A 19,689-nucleotide genomic window follows, 5' to 3' on the forward strand; every position below is an offset into this window, starting at 1 on the left:
GTTTTGAACAGAGGGCAAAATTGACCTGTGAAATTCCTGGTGGCAAATCAGTGTTTGAATGAAGCTTCAGGATTCAAAAATGGGAAGCAATTATGTGGCTATGGAAAGCAGGCAGGTTGTGCAACACAAGCAAATATTTCCTTAAGAAGAGCAGCAAGACTACATTTTATGGGACATTTGTGGGCCATGGCTAGGAAGAGTTGTTAACCTGAAGCAAGGTTTAGTATTGAGGATGCTCAGACAGGCACCAAACTGAGTCCTGATCCTGCTCTCACCTCCCCAGCCAGGATGGGGAGGAAAAGGGGATGCCTGGGCCTCTGCATGAGGCCCTGTGGGATAAATGACACACAAAGGGAAATGACAGGAGAGAGTGCATTACCTTCAATCACATCAATGGATGTCACTTCCAAAAACTGTCCTTGCTGCAGGCGTTCACGTCGCCGATGAAGTGTCGTGTAAAACCAAGTCTCTGTCAAATCCAAAAAGCGACTGAAAAAGACAATACGACAGAGTCAGATCACACAATAACAGTGACCAGTGTGAGAACACTGCTGAAAATTTGCTGCATCAATCTACTACTACGAAGGCCAGTAAGATTTTCTATGTCAGATGGGATTTATCTCACTAAAGAGGCAGCTCATAGAGCACCTTGTGAATTACTGAGGCAATTAATGTTTCACAACCACCCAAAGCTCTTAGCTGAAACACCTAAGTCTTACTCCTTGGTGTGAACTACATAAAGCCTGCTGAAACTGGGATGTGCAGAAATTCTCCCATAATGGAATTTTGATGATAGCTGAAAAGTAAATTAAAAAAATAAATAAATTGCCCTTATTTGGCAGAAAGAGCATGCTTGGTGACACGTGGTTCAAAACATCAAAGGAAAAGATTCCTGCTTGTGAATGCAATGAAGATGAACTATGCTGAAACAATCACAGAATGCTAGGGGTTAGAAGGGATCTCGAAAGATCATCTAGTTCAAGCCCCCTGCTAGAGCAGGACCACCTACTGCATGTTTCTTTCAGAAGTCAGGGGAGATGTGATATTTGCAAAGGTCTGCTCTAAACTGAAGGTAATAGTTTGACTGGTGTCAGAACAGAGAGCCTGATGAGCAGAGAGGAGGACCCCACCATATCAAAGTGTAAATCGCTGATTTCTGATGACTTCTCTGTCAGGAAGTTTTAGCTGAAGAGCTTGAGGAGTTACAGTGCTGAAATACAGTCAGTATCTTGGCCAAAGATGATTTTCTGAGAAATTTGTTTAGCCCTACAGCTTGCCAAATACATGCTCGTGCCAGCCACAGCTATTTCCTTGGATGGGAAAAAAAGTGTTTTAAATGAAGTGAATGGCACCAGTGTATATATTTTATATCCTCCAGTGGTTTGGATTCCAGCCCGAGTGATTAAACAAATCTACCTGCTCTGGAAGCCTTCCTAGCAAGATTTATAACACTGGGTTAAGTGCACACTGATTTTATTCAAAAACAGTGACAGAGGTAAAATTGTGCTTTGCATTCTAGAGTTTCTTCTCATGCCACAGGCCATGTTTATTGCAAATTAGGGAAGCAGGAAATCACATCTCCATCTCCAGGATTCAATTCAGAAGGCTTAATTCTTGTCTGGCAATTTTCTTTCCTAACTAATGACCAAACCAACTTCAGAGAGGCTGATGTTTTGTCCCTTGAAAATTCATGACTACATTCAGTACTTTTCTTTTGTTTGGAAACCAGAAAGCATCTGATACTGTGTCATCTAATACTCTGGGAAGAGGACCTTATCCCACAACTCATTAAAAAAACTACTACTATTAAACCTAGGAAAATTCATCATGAGCTTGTCTACCTTCAACCTCTCCTTTAGAAAAGACTGGATGTAATAAGAACAGTTATTTCACTGTCATCTATCAATGAGAGAAAAAATGGTGTAAGAGATAATGAACCAGGCACCACATGATCATTGGTTGGAATCCAAGTGAGGTCACTTGCTACTTGGATGTATTTTCAGATGCTTGGTTAGTGGTACAAAAGGATTCATGCAGTACTAAATGAATGAAACCCTTCTCCAGTCTCAGTGAAGGCAGGCTGAACTGACCCAAGACCAATCTCCTCTCCAATGCTTTGGGCAACTCTGTTCTACGGTGCACACAATGTTTGAGAGGGGATGTCAGCCCTTAGGGCTCAGCTACTTGAAAGCTGTAAAAAACCCAAATCACTTAAGGACTGCAGTGTGAGAAAAGTCCTTTCTCCCAGCCCCACAGCCATATTTAAAACTGCAAAAATCTCTTCCCAGTCAAGATTGCTGAAGAATTCAGGAATTCAGTGTTTCTAGTGTATAAAAACACCAGAATGTATTCATTATCTGAAGAGGAAATACTCACTTTATCTACCTAATAGATGTGACCATATTCTTTAGCTGACTCTAGAGGAAGTACAAACTAATATCCTGCCTTCTGTGATACTGTTTAACCTTTTAAAACCAAGGCATGGCTACTGAGACCATGCAACAAGCCTTTACTGCAGTGGAAACAGTCTGGGAATTACTCCAGAAAAGCCTTTCTCTGCTTATCTCCTCTTGTCCCTTTGTACTTTTACCCAACTTTCTGCCTTACTGATTAGTCCAACTCAACCCACCCTTCTTCTGCACCCAAAATACTTGCCCTCCTTTGCCTCAGTTAGATAACCAGCTTCTTAGGGGAGATCTTTTTGCTCTCTACAACTACCTGAAAGGAGTTGTTGTAAGGTAGGTGTTGGTCTCTTCTCTCAAGTAACTGGTGATAGAACAAGATGGAATGGCCTCAAGGTGCACCAGAGGAGCACATTGGGCTGGGCATTAGGGCAATTATTTTTTTCACTGACAGGGTTGTCAGGCATTGGAACAGCCTGCTCATGGAGGTGGTTAAGTTCTCATCCCTGAATTTGTTTAAAAGCTGTGCAAATGTGGATAAGGCTTAGTGGTAGACTTAGTAGGTAGGGTTAATGATTGGACTCTATGATCGTCTTTTCCAACTTAAATTATTCTATGTTTCTATGATTCTTCTCTGGCTCCAGGAGTAGCAACATAGCTGTGCTGCTATTAAGAATGACCAAGAAGTCTCAAGTATCAGAGACCAGTGAGACTGCCCAGCCAACCCCTCCTGTGTCTGTAGGGCCTGGCTACTCCTCCCAGGAAAGAACAGTTAATTTAAGGACTACTCCAATGAGCTGGTGGTCTCCTGTCTCTTTAGGGGCCATATCACCAAGAAAAGTGTGCAGCAATACAACCAAGGGAATGGGAAGAGAGCTGATTCCACCAGTGAGACCAAACTTCAGTGGTGGCCCCTTTCCCTAGATCAAGACGCTTCAGCTTCCTACTCTACACAACGGTGTGCTTTTGCTTCACAAAGGCCAAAACCCCAGCACTGAAAGGTGCTCTTCAGGCTTCTCTCCAACTTTGGAAAGCATCTGCAACACATCATGTGTTTCTACATCACAAGGACATGGTCTGTCCTGAGGGGTAACCTCCCCACCCATGAGTGGACAACCAGTACTAGGCAACGGAAGCAGGATGTTGTGCAGCAGTTCCAGACAGTTGGAGGGTGTGGGAAGCCTAGCCTGGCTGTCTCTCCTGGTTGTGTCTGAAGAGGACTCCACCATGCACAGTAGTGAAGGCCTTTCCTTGAAATAAATCCACTGTGAATTGCAAAGTAGATGGTTTTAAGGTGAGCACATTTCATTGAGCAAAACAGAAACAGGAACCGGCTACAAGCTGCAACCCTAGCAGCCCACAGATCAGCCTCTTGATAAGGAAGCACCACATTTCAGTGGTGCCAAGCCCTGAACAACTCCTCAGGAAGCAGCAGCACTTCCAACAACATCAGGTCACTTTTATTTAGAGATGCCTCCTACTCTGAAAGCATCACCCTTCCTCTCCCAGCTGCCCCAGTGCTGGAAATAACTGGGTGGCAGAAGGAGAACCAACCTCAGGGTGCCAGGTCCGCTGCAGTACATCTTCCTGTCCTCCTGGGCTTCCTGAGTTAATCGTTCTGCTACTGAACACTCATGGAAACATTATGAGCCTAACAACACCACATTGAGAGTGCACCTTCTAACACGTAAGTTTAGATAAGCAGCAGAAATTGGCCTCGAACCACTGCTCCATATACAAATTTATCATTTTTTGTGGCACTGCAGAGATGGGATCCCTGCCTTTCTTGTTTCACTGGGACAATCTCAGGGGCTTTACCAGCCCCCTACTTAAACTGTGCTGGGCAGATGTCCCCTACATCACTCTGTGGGCTCAGCCTCACGTGTAGGAGGAGTGTACAGGCCAAGCCTTGGGATCCTGCCCATGCAATCAGAGCACTTGCTGTTCCCACTGGTTTCAGATGGTGCCTCAAACAAGCCAGGACTTTCGCCTTGGTCATCTGTTCCCCCCCTTGCTTCACCCCACTAAAGCCTCTGGACAAATGCAAACTGTTTTTCATTCAAGGAGTCTAGTCTTTGTATGTGCTACAAAAAGAAACCCCTGCTATTTATTACAAGAAAAATTGGGACAGAAAATGCATAAGAATGATGTTAGGCAGGAGAAGCAATGCTCCACTGCTTGATTTTTGAAAAGTGGAAAATTTTGATGGGCTACAGTGAACCATGCACAGCAATTCACAAAAAACAAACAGGTCCAAGTTGGTTTTTCCACCCAGAAGAACATAGGGTGCCTTATATGGGCCAGTTTGCTACAGAAGATTGAGCTGTCAGCTAGGCCAGGGTGGATGAATGAGTGGGTGATCTAGGACAAGAGCTATGGTCGTTGTGGTGGATGAAGCCATGAAGGGGCTGCTCACATGACTCCAGAAGACCCATCCCTGCAAGGAAATGTTGGCATTTTGCATGACAAGGTGCTTCTGTCTCAATCTTATGTTAGAGTCCCAGGAGGATGGAGCATAGTGATTCAGGCCACACAGGTGAGGGACCATTCAGAGCTAGGACCTTGCCTAGTGCCCCTGCTGAGGGTGGGACACTAGCTTCAGCACCTTAGCAGAACCCAAAATAAGTGCTTACCTCAAAGACACTCTGCAGCCTCCAATTTCTGTGACTGCCTACTGGGCTCAGCTTTAGGATACTGTGGATAGGAACTTGGACAGCTTCCTTGTTTCCCCTGGTTGCACATTTGTAATGGATACACTTTATGAAGTGCCGTGGGTTCCACGGAACTAAAGAAATGTAAATTACTGCATGGACCCACAAAAGATAAATGTGTACGTGTATGAACTCCTATTTAAACCTCCCACTTCTTTTTTTGGATGCAAGTCTCTTCCCTAAGCAACTGAGAAAAGTGTGATATGTGTCAGAGTCTGGAGATTAGAGATCTGTTCTGTTCCCTCATTTCAGAAGCTCTTGTCTTTGGCCACCCACACAGTACTTGAGTTTTGCTCTCTGCAGGCCAAAGCTGCCTTCCTCTCCTCAACAGTGTGCACTCTGCAGAAGACGTCGATCTCTCTCAGGAAGCAGCGAGATTAAGTGACTCTCGATGTGGAGGAGCAGGCATTTCAGCATGAGACACAGCACGTAGTTTGGGAGAGTGAAAAGGGGTAGGAGGCTGCTATTTCCAGGCTGTGCTGCCTCTCACCATGAACTTCGCAGCAAGCTGCAGTTTTCAGTGTTCTTGCTCCAAAGAAGCTACTGGGGTAAATATCACCCTGGGAATTTCTCAAACACTCATCTGTGGACTACCAACATTAGGAAACAGGCTCACAAAGGGCATGGTTCTGGTGGATCACACTAACTCAGCCTCCTTGACGCCTGCTGTTGCACAGCGAAACATCAGGGTGACATTGTTCTTACATCCCCAGCTTCTGGAGTGCCACGACTGCACACAAACCTCAACTTCCAGTTAGTTGTAGTTGTTCAACTCCTTAACGGCTCTGTTTGCAAAAACAAGGAGCTAGAAACTTGACTCAAAATGGTCAAAGAAGAAGCAAAAAAGAATTAAAATGTCTCTGTATTTAACTATGATAATTTTTAAAGCAATCTCATGATTTGGGGGTGATTTGTTTCAAGGGTTTTTGCAGATGATGTTTGCAAGATTGCTTGCTATGGATGTTTTCTTGGTGGGATTTTGGGTTTTTCTTTTCCTGCCTGCTTTAGAGAAGCTCATTTATTTCAGCTCTTTGATCTCAGCACTAAACTACCTGAGCTTCCTTGCAGAAGATGCCACAAGGGATAAGTATGGCAAGGGAGGAGAGTGGGGCAGCCAGCCAGGATACTCAGAGATAGGGATAAGGAGCATACAGCCAGAAAGCATGTGCAGAGCCGTGGAGGGGGGAAGAATCAGAGCAGATGGGAAGAATGACTAAGCCAGCTCCTCCGAATGCTAGTAGAACTTGCTATCATGGAAATCTCCACAGAGTCCTCATGGAACTGTGTGCCAAGAGAAAGTTTGGATTTTTATTTTTTTTTAACATCAGATTCAGCAGCTAATTGATATAAAAGGACCTCATTAAGAAAACAGCCCCAGCAAAATCAGAGATAAGCCTCAACAAGCTGTTGAATGTTTTCAGAGGTATCTCTTCTGGTACTCGATGTGCAAACACTCTCTCATCTAAGAACTTGCTTTTGGGATCAGAAATGCATGTGCTGAGGAGAGTGTTCTCAGGCTCTGCTCAAACAGCAAACCTTGCATTGGTTTTGATTTTTCAGAACAACTTTATGAAAACAGCAGCTTACAAATAAGAACTTCAGTCCCACTAATTCAGAGTAAGTGTTATTAAAAAGGGTCTCAGAAAGAAATGGTTGTTTGTGGGCTCTTTCCTAGAAGATGATTCTTGAATACCTCATACTTCATGCCACAGTTGTCCCTCACCTTACAACCCCCGTGGAAATTGGTGACAGATTGAAATTGGGTTCCTGTGCTTCTATGCAGTACTCCCCAGGTAACTGTGGGTGGTCCTGAATTCAGGTCACAGTCCCATGAGCAAATGGGGGGGTGGGGGGTGGGAATCTGACCTTAGAGCATCAACACAGAGTAAGAGATTCTTACATCAAAAAAGCCCATGGGAAATGGATTGCAAAATGACTGATGCCTTTCTGTCATGGTGAAAGAACACTCTCGAGAGTGTGTCACTGGGCTTACTTTTAGGTAACAGACTAGGACAAGAGGTTAAGTACAGGAGGTAGAACAGTATTTACTTAAAAATATAAACTAGTTATTTCCTTGTAACTTTGGAGAAATTAGAACACAGTGCTATCAGTGCTGCAGCATGATGCAGTGTTGAGTATTCAGCAAAGAATTTAATAAAGCCAACCTAGTACAAGTATTATATTATCTTTTTTTCCCTTTTTATTTTCTTTAAAAAAAAAAAAGAAGGCAAACAAAAATCCCATCAGACACCCCTTGGAGAACAAAGACAATGGAAAAAGACTTTTAATGTTCCCTCTTGGTAATTAACAGCACAACCACAGGTGTCACCACATCACAAGCTAACACCAGAGATGCAGCTGGTTTTCTCCAGGAATTAAAACTCCATCACCGTAATTGAATTTCCAAGTATGGAAAGTTGCCCTAGCTTGAGATGGAGGATATGAGAACACTGTGTGCTATCGCAGTAGGAATGGGCACAATGGAGGGCGAGGACAACACACAGCTAAAAATAAAGAAATTATTAAAAAAAAATAAAAATGCAGTATGTTTTCTTTGGAATGAGTCATTAACACTGAAAGCAGATATGCATTAATAGGGATATGAGTCTTCCTGCCAACCAATTAGCATGCACCTTCCGGATCTAGAGGTCTCCTAAATATTTGCACAGAGGCAGTTCATGCATGTGCACATCAGAGACAAATCAGCTGAAATTCAGGTTACATTTTGCAGATGTGACAGTGGTCTCCACAGAGGAGTTGGAATTGGACTGTTTTCTCCTAGTCTTCTGAGGCAAAATGGGGCAAAATGCTGTGGGATCGGTCAATGCACTCTGATGAGAACAGTCCTGTTGGACTCCCACCACTGGTATCTGCTCTGCAAAGGATCGTACTGGTCGTACTCTCCCCAAACTGTGAAGGAGAGGTTATCCCAGCCCCTAATGACCTGCGATCAAGCAGGGACAAACCCTGAAACAGAGGGCTGAAATAAGGTTTTAGGAACCTGTTGCTATCAGCCAGTCTTTTTCATTCTACCTGGTTGTTACTGGTTTGCAGTTTTCCAGGGGTCTGCAGTACAGCCTTCTTTTGAAGATGGAAAACACAGGAATTGATTAATTACAGACTTGTTTCAGAGAATGTGCACCTCTGAGGAGCAAAGGGCTGTTGCTGAGGCAGATGATGGTCTCCTCTAAGTTCCATCAGGGCTCCACCTGTCATACATGACATAGGATCCGCCTCAGATCAAGACTTCTCTGACCCGCCCCTCCGAAATAGACAGATATGATTAAATAGGCTCAAACACAGAGGCATAATTTCAGAAATAAGAGAGTAGGAGCAATTTCAGCCTGTGGGGTTGATACCTGATCTGTCCAAAAGCCTGTTGCTTAATACAAAGAGATCATTGTGAGATGGGAAGGAAAGTAGTGACTATCTGTGCACTCATTTCTTCTGCTGAAGTAATATACCAGAGACATTAGAGGAAATTCAACTTGATCAACAAATTGTCAGGCTAGATTGGGAAAGCAAGGAAACCAGGTCACTCCATTCCCCGTTTGCTTGTTTTCTTTCTGTAATCACAATGTTGACTCTGAAAACATGTTTTTAAAACGGAATATTAATTATCAAAATCCTGAGCTGTGAGCTGGATTCTTTTCTGGGCAGAAAATTTGTTGTTCATTAAGTCTAAGAGATGGAAAACGCTGGCTGGAGCCTGGTTGTGTGCAGGCAGATTTCCCCACTTCACCTTCATTTCCAGACTCATAAGGAGGCATTGTGCAGAGAACCAGGCTATGGGACAGGTGTGAACACCAACTTCTGGGTCCTTCAGTAAGATCTGAGCCTGTAGCCTGGTGGGCTTCCTTTCCTCTACTGACTACACAACTGCAGTAAAGATCTCAGTCAGGGAAAGATTAATGGAAGCAAATTTCTCTCTGTATGTCATTTATTGTGGGCAGCTTGAGGGGTTAATGCTATGTCCAGGCTAACCTAACTCGGTTCCGCAACTGTAGCCGTATTCAGAGATCTACAAACACAGTTCTGTCTCACATGAAAAGAAAATTTTTGTGGTATGTTCATTTGGCAGCAGGAAAATACTCACACCCCTTGCTCAGAACGAAACATAGTCTTCATTTAGAGAGCAAAGGAGGTTCTTTCTTTGGCTACAGCTAATCGTATGTGTGGTATTTACTACGTGATGGGAAAAGCAGGATTTCAGTGTTCGTTTACCCAGTTTAGCTAGGCTGCAAGCAAAAGCATTGTCTTAAACTCGCGCTTTATTACACGCTTTCTTGCCTCAAAAGTTGCCTTGGGGGAAAAAAAAAATAAATTAAGGCAATAAACGACCGGCCGAGGCGATCGCAGACCACAAACCAGCGTCTCCCTTACTGCTGCGCTCATTCATCAGGATTCCTACACGCAGTCCTTTCTGCTGCTGAACAATTTGGGTGGTTTTTTCAAAGGAGAACACGTTTTTCAGTGAATTCTCCTCAATAGCCTTTACTCAGTTTGAAAATAAAAATTTTTTTAAAAGAAGAAGAAAAAGGGTCTGGAGAACGGACCCAAGGCGGAGGTACGCGTCCCGCCTTTCCTTCCCCCGCGGCTCCACGGAACGGAGCCTCTTTTCCCGGACGGCGCTCGGACGGCTCCCGCTCTCGCCCCGCTCCTCGTCCGCCCCACACCGACCCTCGCCCGGCTCCAGCTGCCGCCTCCGCCACCGGCGCTCTGTCCCGTGGCGGCGGAAGGCAGCACCCTGCCGGAGGACTTACAGGTGGCGGCTCTTCCCCGGGTTGCCGCCGGGAGCCACAAGCCAGCCCGGGGCAGCCGCCCCTTGCCCGCCGCGCCCCGCCACCCGCCCCTCCTCCGAGCTCGGCGGAGAACCTCCCCCGCCCCCCCGGCCCGGCTCACCGGCGGGGCAGGCGAAGCGAGGCGAGGCGGCAGCCGCCCGCCTCCCATGCACGGCGGCAGAGGGGAGCCGGCAGCTCCGTCAGCGCGTCCGCATCCTCCCGGGCCGGGCGCTGGCACCGCCGCCGCGGCACCTCCCAGCCCGCGTACCGGCCCCGCCGCTGCCGGCGCGGGGAAACCACTCCCCCGGCAAAGCCGGCTGGGCGGCGCTCAGCCACGGCCCCCCTGGCACGGCATGGCATGGCACACCCCCCGCCGCGCCCCAGGCCGGCCCCCGTCGCGGTCCCGGCACTTTCCGCAGACACGCGTGGAAGTGCGGAGCCCCTGACTCGAGACTCCCGAACCCCCGCAGCAGTCCCTGCTAAGAAAATGCTGAATTCAGGAGGGACAAACGTTTTTTGATTCTTTTGTAGGAGGTGGGTGCTCCACTTCAGCGTGAGTTGTGCGCGGCACGGACACACTCTCCTGCGGCCAGCATCCTCGTCCAGAGAGATCACTGGGCTGGCAGGCAGACCTTACCAGCAATGTGATGAGGGGCTCCCCCTCTGCCAGGGAGCTGGCAGGAGCTCGCCTCAAACCCACTACAGAGGCTGCCAGGGAAGCACCTGCAGCTCTGCTGCTATCCGTGATCTGAGGAAAGGGGCAGAAAATACACTCCGTGGGGTGAGGCACTCTCGTGGCAGAAGGCTGGAGAGCAGTGGTGGAGGGATGTGGCCCTGAAACAGGCTATACAAAGGACCGTGATCCTTCCCACTGACGTGCATCCCCCTGGGAAATAGCTCCAGCACAAGTGTGAGGGGGCTGAGGCCTGCCTTCCTCCCTCCATACACCCAGTGACTGCAGCTTCAGGTTCAGCTGGCAAAGATGCAGCCCCTCGGGTCCCCTCTGCTCAGCCCCAGCTGCAGTGGGACTCTGAAGAGGAACATGTACCACAGCTGCCATAACAAGCCTTCCCTTTGATGGCTTTCCAGAGAGTGGCACTTTCAGTCTGAGCATGCAAGAGAATGATGAAGCAGCAGGAGCCCCACAGTGCAGACGGGTATCAGTTGTAGGAGACCCTTCTAGCCTTTAGTTTACATGATGTCCTGCAAAACCAGTGCCAGCACACATGAATGGCACAGGGTGCATAGACAATCCAAGGGTGCCAGAGCCTCTCCTGGGCCAGCAGCAGGCAGAAGAAGAGGAGGCAATGTGTATTCCCATCTTTGATTTCCTTTGCTCTGGCTAACACTGAGTTGTCGGGAAACCAGGAGCTCAGCCTCCATTTCAGGGTGATTCGTGTTTGGCTGGTGAAGAGCCTCTGCTGATTTAAGGGAAGACACCTGCCTGTTTCCATGGGCAATGCTGAAAGGTAATTGAATTAGTGCAGTGAGACAGTGCTGGCATGGTTGTGTTCACCTTTTCATGCACCCCGGACCCTGGATGAGTGGGATCTGTGCCCACGCTCAGTGACCCCATTTGGGGTGAAAGCAATTTGTTCCCAAATGGTATATGTAGCTATCTGTGCACAGCCTGTAAAGAGCGTGTGTCTACCTGGATATTTTCCATTGCTGGGTTATGGGCACAGACCCCAACTCAAGAGCCACCCAAGAATTGGTTGTGTCAGCTCTCCTTCAGGAGCTGCTCCTGAACTGTGTGCTTTTTACACACTCCTTTTGCAAGTGTGTGTAAAATGTAGCTGTTGGTTTGAGCCTATATATACAATATGTGCACAGAAAAGCAGTGTGCTCAGGACGAATCCCAGAGCAGCAATGGGCTGGCCAGTTGTTTCTGGCAGTTTTGTTCCCAGACTGATAACAGTGAGTTATTGTCTCAGGACAGAGCAACTGTAGAGGGTAGATTTACAGGCTGGGTGTTGAAACCAGCTTCCCAGTAACACTGGGAATTGCAGGAAATCTTTAGGAGGAAGGTCTCCCTGTGATATTAGGGTGGCACTGGGGTAGTGCAGAGATGGCTGGGACATGACCAGATTCAGCCATGGGGCTGAGCAAACTGCTCCACTGGATGAAACAGAGAAACTGCTGCTGCTGCCCTCTGTATCTAGTGGCCCCAGAATTCTTCAAGGAGGTTGGGGGGGTCAGTGTAGTGCCACTGAAGGACCTTTCCCTCTGCTTCCACTACTACTCTCCACATCCCAAAAGCAGGTTCCTGCCTGCACTTTTTCCTGCAAAAGACAACTGCTGTCTGGAAAAAAAAAAAAATGTTTAAAAAAAGATGTTTTAAAGCTATAATGAGTTTTGTGGAAACTATATATTTTGGGTTTGTGGCTGCAAGGGAGGAAGGAATGAGCTCCTGTCTCCACCACAGGATCTGTGCAGTCCTGGGTGGTTGATGTGCCTTGCTGGCACACAGGGGCTGCACCAAGCCCTGTGGGTACTGTGGGACATGCTGCCTGCCTTAAGCCCCCATGGTGTCCTGCAGAGTGCAATGGGGCTTTGCTCCTGCTCATCACAGAGATTATGGCAGTTGAGCCTCTTCCTGAGGGACTTTTAGGTAACAAGTACAGCTCAAAGCCTTTCTGTCCTTCTCCACCAGCATGTTGGGGCCTTCAAGGGCCAGGCTTCAGCTGAGGGCTTTCTTCTCTTCTTTGGATTCCACTGGGTTTTGGGCAACTGCCAGCTGAGACTGATTTAAGAGCAGCTGGATGGGACACTACCAGATAGAGCAGCATGGATAATAAGGAGCAATGTGGACAACCAGAGGGAATAGATGAGGTACCTTTGAATTGTGAGAAATCCCCATATCCTTTTTGATGGTATTCTTACAGCAATACCTCCACTCTGTGTCTCGCATGAACACTTGTGATACTGTGTCCATGCCTCTGTCAGCTCAATATGTGCCTGTGACAGCTAGTGAAAGTGTTCAGATGAAGCAACCAGTACATACCTGGTGTTCACCAAGAGGGTGTTGGGGTTTTACTTGCCACTTTGAGGTCTCAAGTAAAGAATTCACCTCCCACCATAGGCAAATTGATTAGATACCAGTTGAGAAAGCTGAGGATTTGGATAGAATATCTTCCACATGGGCTCCTGGAAGCCCTATATTGGTCCACTGTGGTTTCTAAAATAGGCTGGACAGCAAAGGTTCTTTAGATGATGAACAGGGTAAGTGCCAGTCAGCCAGTGTTATTCATGTGGAGTTGATTTGAACATTGCACAGACTGAATTTAATTTTATTATTAATTATGCTGGGAGACCCCAAGTATTGACAGGTGCTTTTATTAAGCAAATATCACAGAAATAATTCTTGGCTTCAAGAGAAGAGGTTTCCATTTTCAGACCTGGAATAAGACTAGTGTGGGAAGGGTACTCTGCTGAACACTAAGTCAAGATGAAGACCTATATAGAACCAGGAAGCTTGGTCAGATGTGCCATTGCTGAGGTCCTGCGTGACACCAGCTGCATGTGCTCTCTCTAGTTTATCGGGAAGGGACCATGTGCCAGCCCTCGATGCCAGCACTTCTGCATCAGATAAGCCCCAGCCTTGAGTCTTTACCAAAATCTGACATTATATTGTCAAAGGCACCCAGGTTAGGCATGCAGTTCCTGCAAGGTGGATGTCTACAGAAGTGCTTGCCCTTGTATGTGTCCAGCCTCTGTATCTGCTCATAGATGCAGCTGGTGCATCAGCTGAGTGGTGGCAACTGGCCATCCACACAGCATGTATACAACTGTGTGTCTTGCCATAAATGTTTTTGCTAAAGATAAAATAAACCTTTTCTTCCTTCCTTCCTTCCTTCCTTCCTTCCTTCCTTCCTTCCTTCCTTCCTTCCTTCCTTCCTTCCTTCCTTCCTTCCTTCCCTCCTTCCCTCCCTCCCCTCCCTCCCTGTTGCAGGGTAACAGCAAAAGTAGGGGGGGGGCAGCCATGGTGGCTCAGATGAAGTGAAGGAATCAGATAAACATGGATCATGCTAAGGCATCATTAACCTTGTGGATTTAATGTTGTGAATCTGATACCTCTTCCCCCACCTCTGTTCTCTTTGTGCTGCTGTCCCTCCTGGACACACCTCTCACTGTGAATTGAGATGTTGTACCTTGTTGTCAGCTGTGCAGGTCACTTTGTGAGTGCTCTGAGACAATTAATGACCCCAGTCCTGACTGAATATTCTCAGTCCTTCAATCTTCTGGTTGAATTCAACTGAATGAAGCAGCTTATAATATGTAAAGTCTCACAGCTACACATCCTGAAGAAAAACTGTGCTGCACAGTTCCTCAGTCCAAGCAGGCACAGGCAAGATGGACAAAGGCAGACTCAGTTCTCACACAAATCAGAAGAGACCAGCTCCTGCTTGATACATGTACATTTGAGGCAGAAATTCTTGTTGTGCCATGGTGCTGCTTGAACCAGAGAAGGCAAGGTATATTAACATGCACTGAGCATGAGAATCACAGAGGCTTCAGATGACTGGGCTTCAGGCTGGGAAAATAATGTAAAATAACATTGAGCTTTCTGATAGTAAATATCAAAAATTCACCAGAAGGAAGGAGGAGAGTAACTTCTTATTAAAACACTTTTATTTCCTTGGCCAAAGAGCTTACACCCTCTCCTTATCCCTTCAGGCTTCACTTCATGATATACTTCTGAGGCCACACATCTTCATCTGTTGCTACTGTGCAGGGAATATAGCCCTGCATACCCCACACGTGGGTGTGCAGCACTGCAGGGGTTGTTGTGGGATAAGACCTGAAGAGATTGCCATGACGCAAGCCTCTATGTGTAATACCAATGGTTTGTTTAAATTATTATGCTTAATGTTGGCAATGATAATGAGTTACCATGTATTACAGCACTGGCTTTGTTTCTCTTTCCAAATTTGGTCCCTTCTGACACTGGAGCAAGGTTTTACACATCTGAATCACTGCATATCATCAGGTGTGGTCTATAGGCACAAGATTGTCCTTGAACAGCCCATCTCCTGGAAGCTGTGGCTGAGAGTATGGTTGCCATGGTGGTAGCAAGACAATTAAAATGGTTTTATAACCAGCTGAAGGTGCCGACTGTTTCCAGGATACCATATATTCTAATCAATCTATTCTCTGACAGACCTTGGAGTGAAGCCAGGTCCAATGACAGCAGTTGGTGGCTTTTAATGTTTTCTTCCTTCTTCAGCCCTCTAGGGTTAACATTCCTGCATGGACTTGAAGCTACAGTTCAAGATAAAAAAAAACCCTCTATCCTTTCTGGATGTGCTACTTTTCATTATGCATCCTTTAGTCTGGGCCACATAGCACAAAACATTGTATAAAGTTATCACCGTGCTTCTGAACTCTTGACCTGCAAGAAGCTGAAGTAGCTTCCTTGCATTGACTGATGTGGGTGCTGCCCTTAAGCTGAGCACAGGCAATAAGGGATCTCTTTGTTAGAGGCTCCTCCTAACAGGCTGTGCTGCACTCCCTGCCAGGCCATTCCCCGTGGGTGGTGGGGGCTGGAAGCAATATGTTGGAAGTCACACTGTATCCCAACAGCCTGGGATTCAGAGCTGTCAAGCAGTGGCTCATTGTTAGTACAACTTCTTCCAGAGCACCAGGAAAAGAAAAGGCAACTTAAAACTTTTTATAACCTGCTGACACATGAGTCTGGTGGAATCAACTCTCTGTGAATCCAGGGGAATAGTGGAGGGTTTGGACATGTGCTGCTGCTAAAGGGTTCTTACTCCCTGCAGGTAGTGATGCCAGCTGAAAGGCTCCTCCAATATGCATCTGGTACTTCCATCTGGCTTACGTGTATCTACATTGTGGGTAGGTGATGCCCTGTGCTGCGTCAGCACTACAAATGGATGTATAGTAATTTTATGAAGGCTTCTTGGATGTATAGTGCCTTTCTGAGGGCTGCTTCTATCTTTGCCATAACTCAAGAGCAGTTGAATTCCCATTTTAGAGTTTCTGACTCTCACATAGCTCATATAGACCTGAGGTGATTATGCAGTCCCAGGTAGGTAACTGTGTCCTGCCTACCTGACTCCTGCAAGTCTGGGTAAGTTTGCAGTGTGAGGCAACAATATGGCACAAAATGACACTCCTGTTTGCTACCACTTTCCCCCCTATTTCTAGAAATATTAGCTCAGGGCTGTTCTGTGTGGCACTGGTCACTTCACTGGTACAGGTGCCTGAATGGGTTTCAATTTCAGGGCTTTTCTGCAATTTGTTGCAGTACTGTCTAGCTCAATGTTCTCAACTTTTCTTTTTCTTGAATTCTGACTTACAGAATGCCTAAGCCAACCACAGTTATCAGTAATAAAATTAGCCTGCTCTGATTAAACCTTCTAGGGTTGTGAAGCCTGTTTTGGAAGCTGCTGGTCTATGTCTTTACAATGTCAGTAGCATAAAATTGATCACTGTATATCATTTGCCTTAGGTTATCAGGCCTTGCACAAGTTGCCTGAATTTCCATCATGCTCATAGATTTGCTAGCTCTTCACTCTCTGTTTGGATTTACCTGATCCCTACAGCTGGAAGAGTCTGCAAACAGCCTCACAGAAGGGGCACTCCACCCAGGCAAATGCTCCTGTCATCTGCTGAAACAACAGATTTGTAAGCATTAGCCTGCTCCATTAGTCTCCAGGTTAGAGGCTCATTGAAAGACCCCAAGGTAAACCAAAAGAGTTGTCTGGAGAATTTTCTCCCTTAGGAACCAGATACCTTTAACATTTCTTCAATGACCAAAGAGAACAGTTTGGAAAAGTCTTAATTTTCCAAAGATAAGGAATTTAGCTATGCAAATGGAGAGTTATGGGTTTCTTAAAACTATATTGAAACATATTGTTTCCATTATTTCCCCTTGACACTATTAGGTCTTCCTGGCTCTTTGTTTTGAAATATTTTGTTTCAAAATATGTTTAGGAGCTGAAGTTCTAATGAAGTATGATAATTACCCAACTAACAATGAGCTTAACCAACTACCCCAGTTGGAATGATTTACTGCTTTCAAAGGAACTGGTGCTGGCTTGCCTTTTGTCTTTCTACTTGATGCCTCTCTAATATTCTTCTCTGGACACAATGACTTTCTGAATTGGTTTTTCTCCCTTTCCTTTTTCTTTTTCTTAAACAGAATGCTAAGTTCCTCCACCACCTAATTCTCTGCATACAAAGGAAGATTTAATATCCTCTAAATGACTATAAAGAACAAACCTACCAGATGGCAGACTTTGTTGCTCAAGGGGGATGCAGGCTGCTTTTCTTGTGGAGGCATTTCAATGTGGTTTTGAAAGACAGTCACTAGATCACACACACACAGAGGATGTATTAATCTTTTCCTTAGTGGGGTGCTGTGATAAAACTCAGGAGAGGTGCAAGAAGAAGGAAATACAGTTATTGATCCAGCAAAAGAAACAAATGAAGCTGCATGAGGAACCGTTTTTGTTAATCACAGAATCACAGAAATATTCGGTCTGGAAAAGACCCTTGGGATCACCAAGTCAAACCAATAACCCTACTCTGCAAAGTTCACCCCTAAATCATATCCCCAAGCACTACATCTAAATGACCTTTAAACACATCTAGGGTTGGTGACTCAACCACCTCCCTGGGCAGCCCATTCCAACATCTGATCACTCTTGCCATTAAATTTCTTTTTCTAATGTCCAGTCTAAATCTACCCAGTCACAGCTTGAGGCCATTCCCTGTGAGAAGAGATCAGCACCAGCCTCTCCACAAATGTCCTTTCAGGTATTTGTAGACAGCAATGAGGTCTCCCCTCAGCCTTCTCTTTTCCAAATTAAACAGCTCCAGCTCCTTCAGTTGCTCTGCATAAGGTTTATTCTTCAGGCCCTTCCCCAGCTTCATTGCCCTCCTCTGCGCTTGCTCCAGCACCTCCACATCTCTCTTGTATTGAGGTGCCCAAAACTGGACACAATACTTGAGGTGTGGCCTCACCAGAGCTGAGTACAAGGGGACAATCACCACTTTACTCCTGCCAGACACAGCATTTTTGCGACAAGCCAAGATGCCATTGGATTTCTTGGCCACCTGGGCACACTGCTTGCTCATATTCAGTTGCTTGTCAATTAAATCTCCAGGTCCCTTTCTGCCAGACAGCTTGCCAGCCACATTTCCCCAAGCCTGTAGTGTTGCTTGGGGTTGTTGTGACCCAAGTGCAGGACCTGGCATTTGGCCTTGTTGAAGCTCATTCCATTAATTTCTTGAATCACTTTGAGAAACAAGTTAATTATGACCTTGAGCATCTTTGCACAAGTGTTGAGACGTAGTGTCTCATCTCAGTTATATTAGGTATAACTTCACAAACCTGAAGCATTTAAGAAAGCTACTAGCATTCAAAGGATGTTGCTGAGATATAGGCAGTGCTCTTCAGGAAGAAATTGTTCTGCTTCATTCCAATGTCAGAAGCCAGCTTACTAACAAGATTAGATGGTTAAAACAAGGACTTTTTAAAGAGCAGAAGTTCTACATATCACTTATTTTCCAAGTATTTGGCTGAATAATTAATCTGAAACACAGGTAAAAAAATTCTCTTCATAGATTGTCTGAGAAGAGTTCACAATATTTACATATGGAGCTATTATTCAGACCTACTTGCTAAATAATTTATTGAAATAATCTGTGCTTCTGTGTCTCATTTGTGGCCAGCTCCTTGGGAGATGTTGATATTCTGATGATGTGATATGTTTCTGTTCCCAAGTGGGTGAGTGTAACTTTCTGTAATTATTTTGTGATGTGAGTGGATGTTATTATGAGTTTGAAATGTGTTTTCATGCCAAATTCACACTTGGTGAGTATTCCTACCAGAAAATGTGTTCCTTATGATAACTGTGGAAAGCAAACATGAAAAAGGAAGGAACACAGTCAAAGTGAATCCAGAAAAATATTCAGATGACCAGAAATGTGTTTGCAGGACACACTTATCTCTGTTGTAAAACAATGTGATGAAAGAGGAGTCCTCAGATTTACAAGACAGAAATTGTTATATGCCAACCAGCCTTGGAAGACAATCATCTGTTAGACCTACTACCAAACAAATATGACCCACAGTCACTTGTGTTCTTCTTGGGATATAGGTTCTGCAGCAAAGTGTCAAGCAAAGCCAAGTGTCAAGTTACACATCAAATGAAGAAAAGCAAGAAAAGAGGATAAGAACATATTAATGGGATGGCAACAATCTCAGTCTTAGGAATAAAGAAAATAGGGTATTTTATATGTCTCCAAGCTAACACAATAGTGTGAAGTAATGGCCACTACCTGATACCTTGGAAGGAACATCATGATCTAGCGATCAGCTTTCACCCTGAATTTGGAGATCTGATCCCCTTATCTTTGCAAGTGCTACTGGAAGACCTGCTTAGTAACAAGGAAAGAATTCAACCCAACAACAGCCCATTCATTCTGGTGCTGCATCAGGCAAAAAACCCAAGTGTTTACCAGCAGCAGTAATTCTTTACCAACTTTTGCTTCAGATCATATTTGCTGTATGTTGTTATTGCTGAGCATGCAGTATGTTGATTCCAGAGCCTGCTGGTCTCAACACAGAGAGATGAAATACGAACTGACAGACAGTCAGTGAGGAGGTGACCACTGCCGCAAGTGGGACAGAATGGCCTTGAACTGCAGACCCAGTGGCTACTTACTGAGAGGTTCATACATGCTTTACTTTGCTTTACACTACTTTCCCACAGCCTATCAACCCTTGAGCTCACTGTTTTGTTTTATTCTAACAGACAATTTTTC

At 45.5% G+C, this 19,689-nt stretch overlaps 1 protein-coding gene across 1 annotated transcript in view; it reads right to left on the reverse strand.

Moving 5' to 3' along the window:
- Positions 1 to 379: 379 nt before the first annotated feature.
- Positions 380 to 19,689, reverse strand: part of LOC128897261 (translation initiation factor IF-2-like) — a 30,805-nt gene continuing 11,495 nt past the window's right edge. The window contains exons 2-3 of the mRNA XM_054162181.1: positions 10,016 to 10,221; positions 380 to 489 (exon numbers count right to left, since the gene is read on the reverse strand). Coding sequence (XP_054018156.1) covers positions 433 to 489; positions 10,016 to 10,221 — 263 coding nt within the window. The 3' untranslated portion in view covers positions 380 to 432. The remainder of the gene's footprint in view (positions 490 to 10,015; positions 10,222 to 19,689) is intronic.

Source organism: Dryobates pubescens, chromosome 5 (genome assembly GCF_014839835.1).
Source record: "Dryobates pubescens isolate bDryPub1 chromosome 5, bDryPub1.pri, whole genome shotgun sequence".
In the NCBI taxonomy this organism is placed as follows: Eukaryota; Metazoa; Chordata; class Aves; order Piciformes; family Picidae; genus Dryobates; species Dryobates pubescens.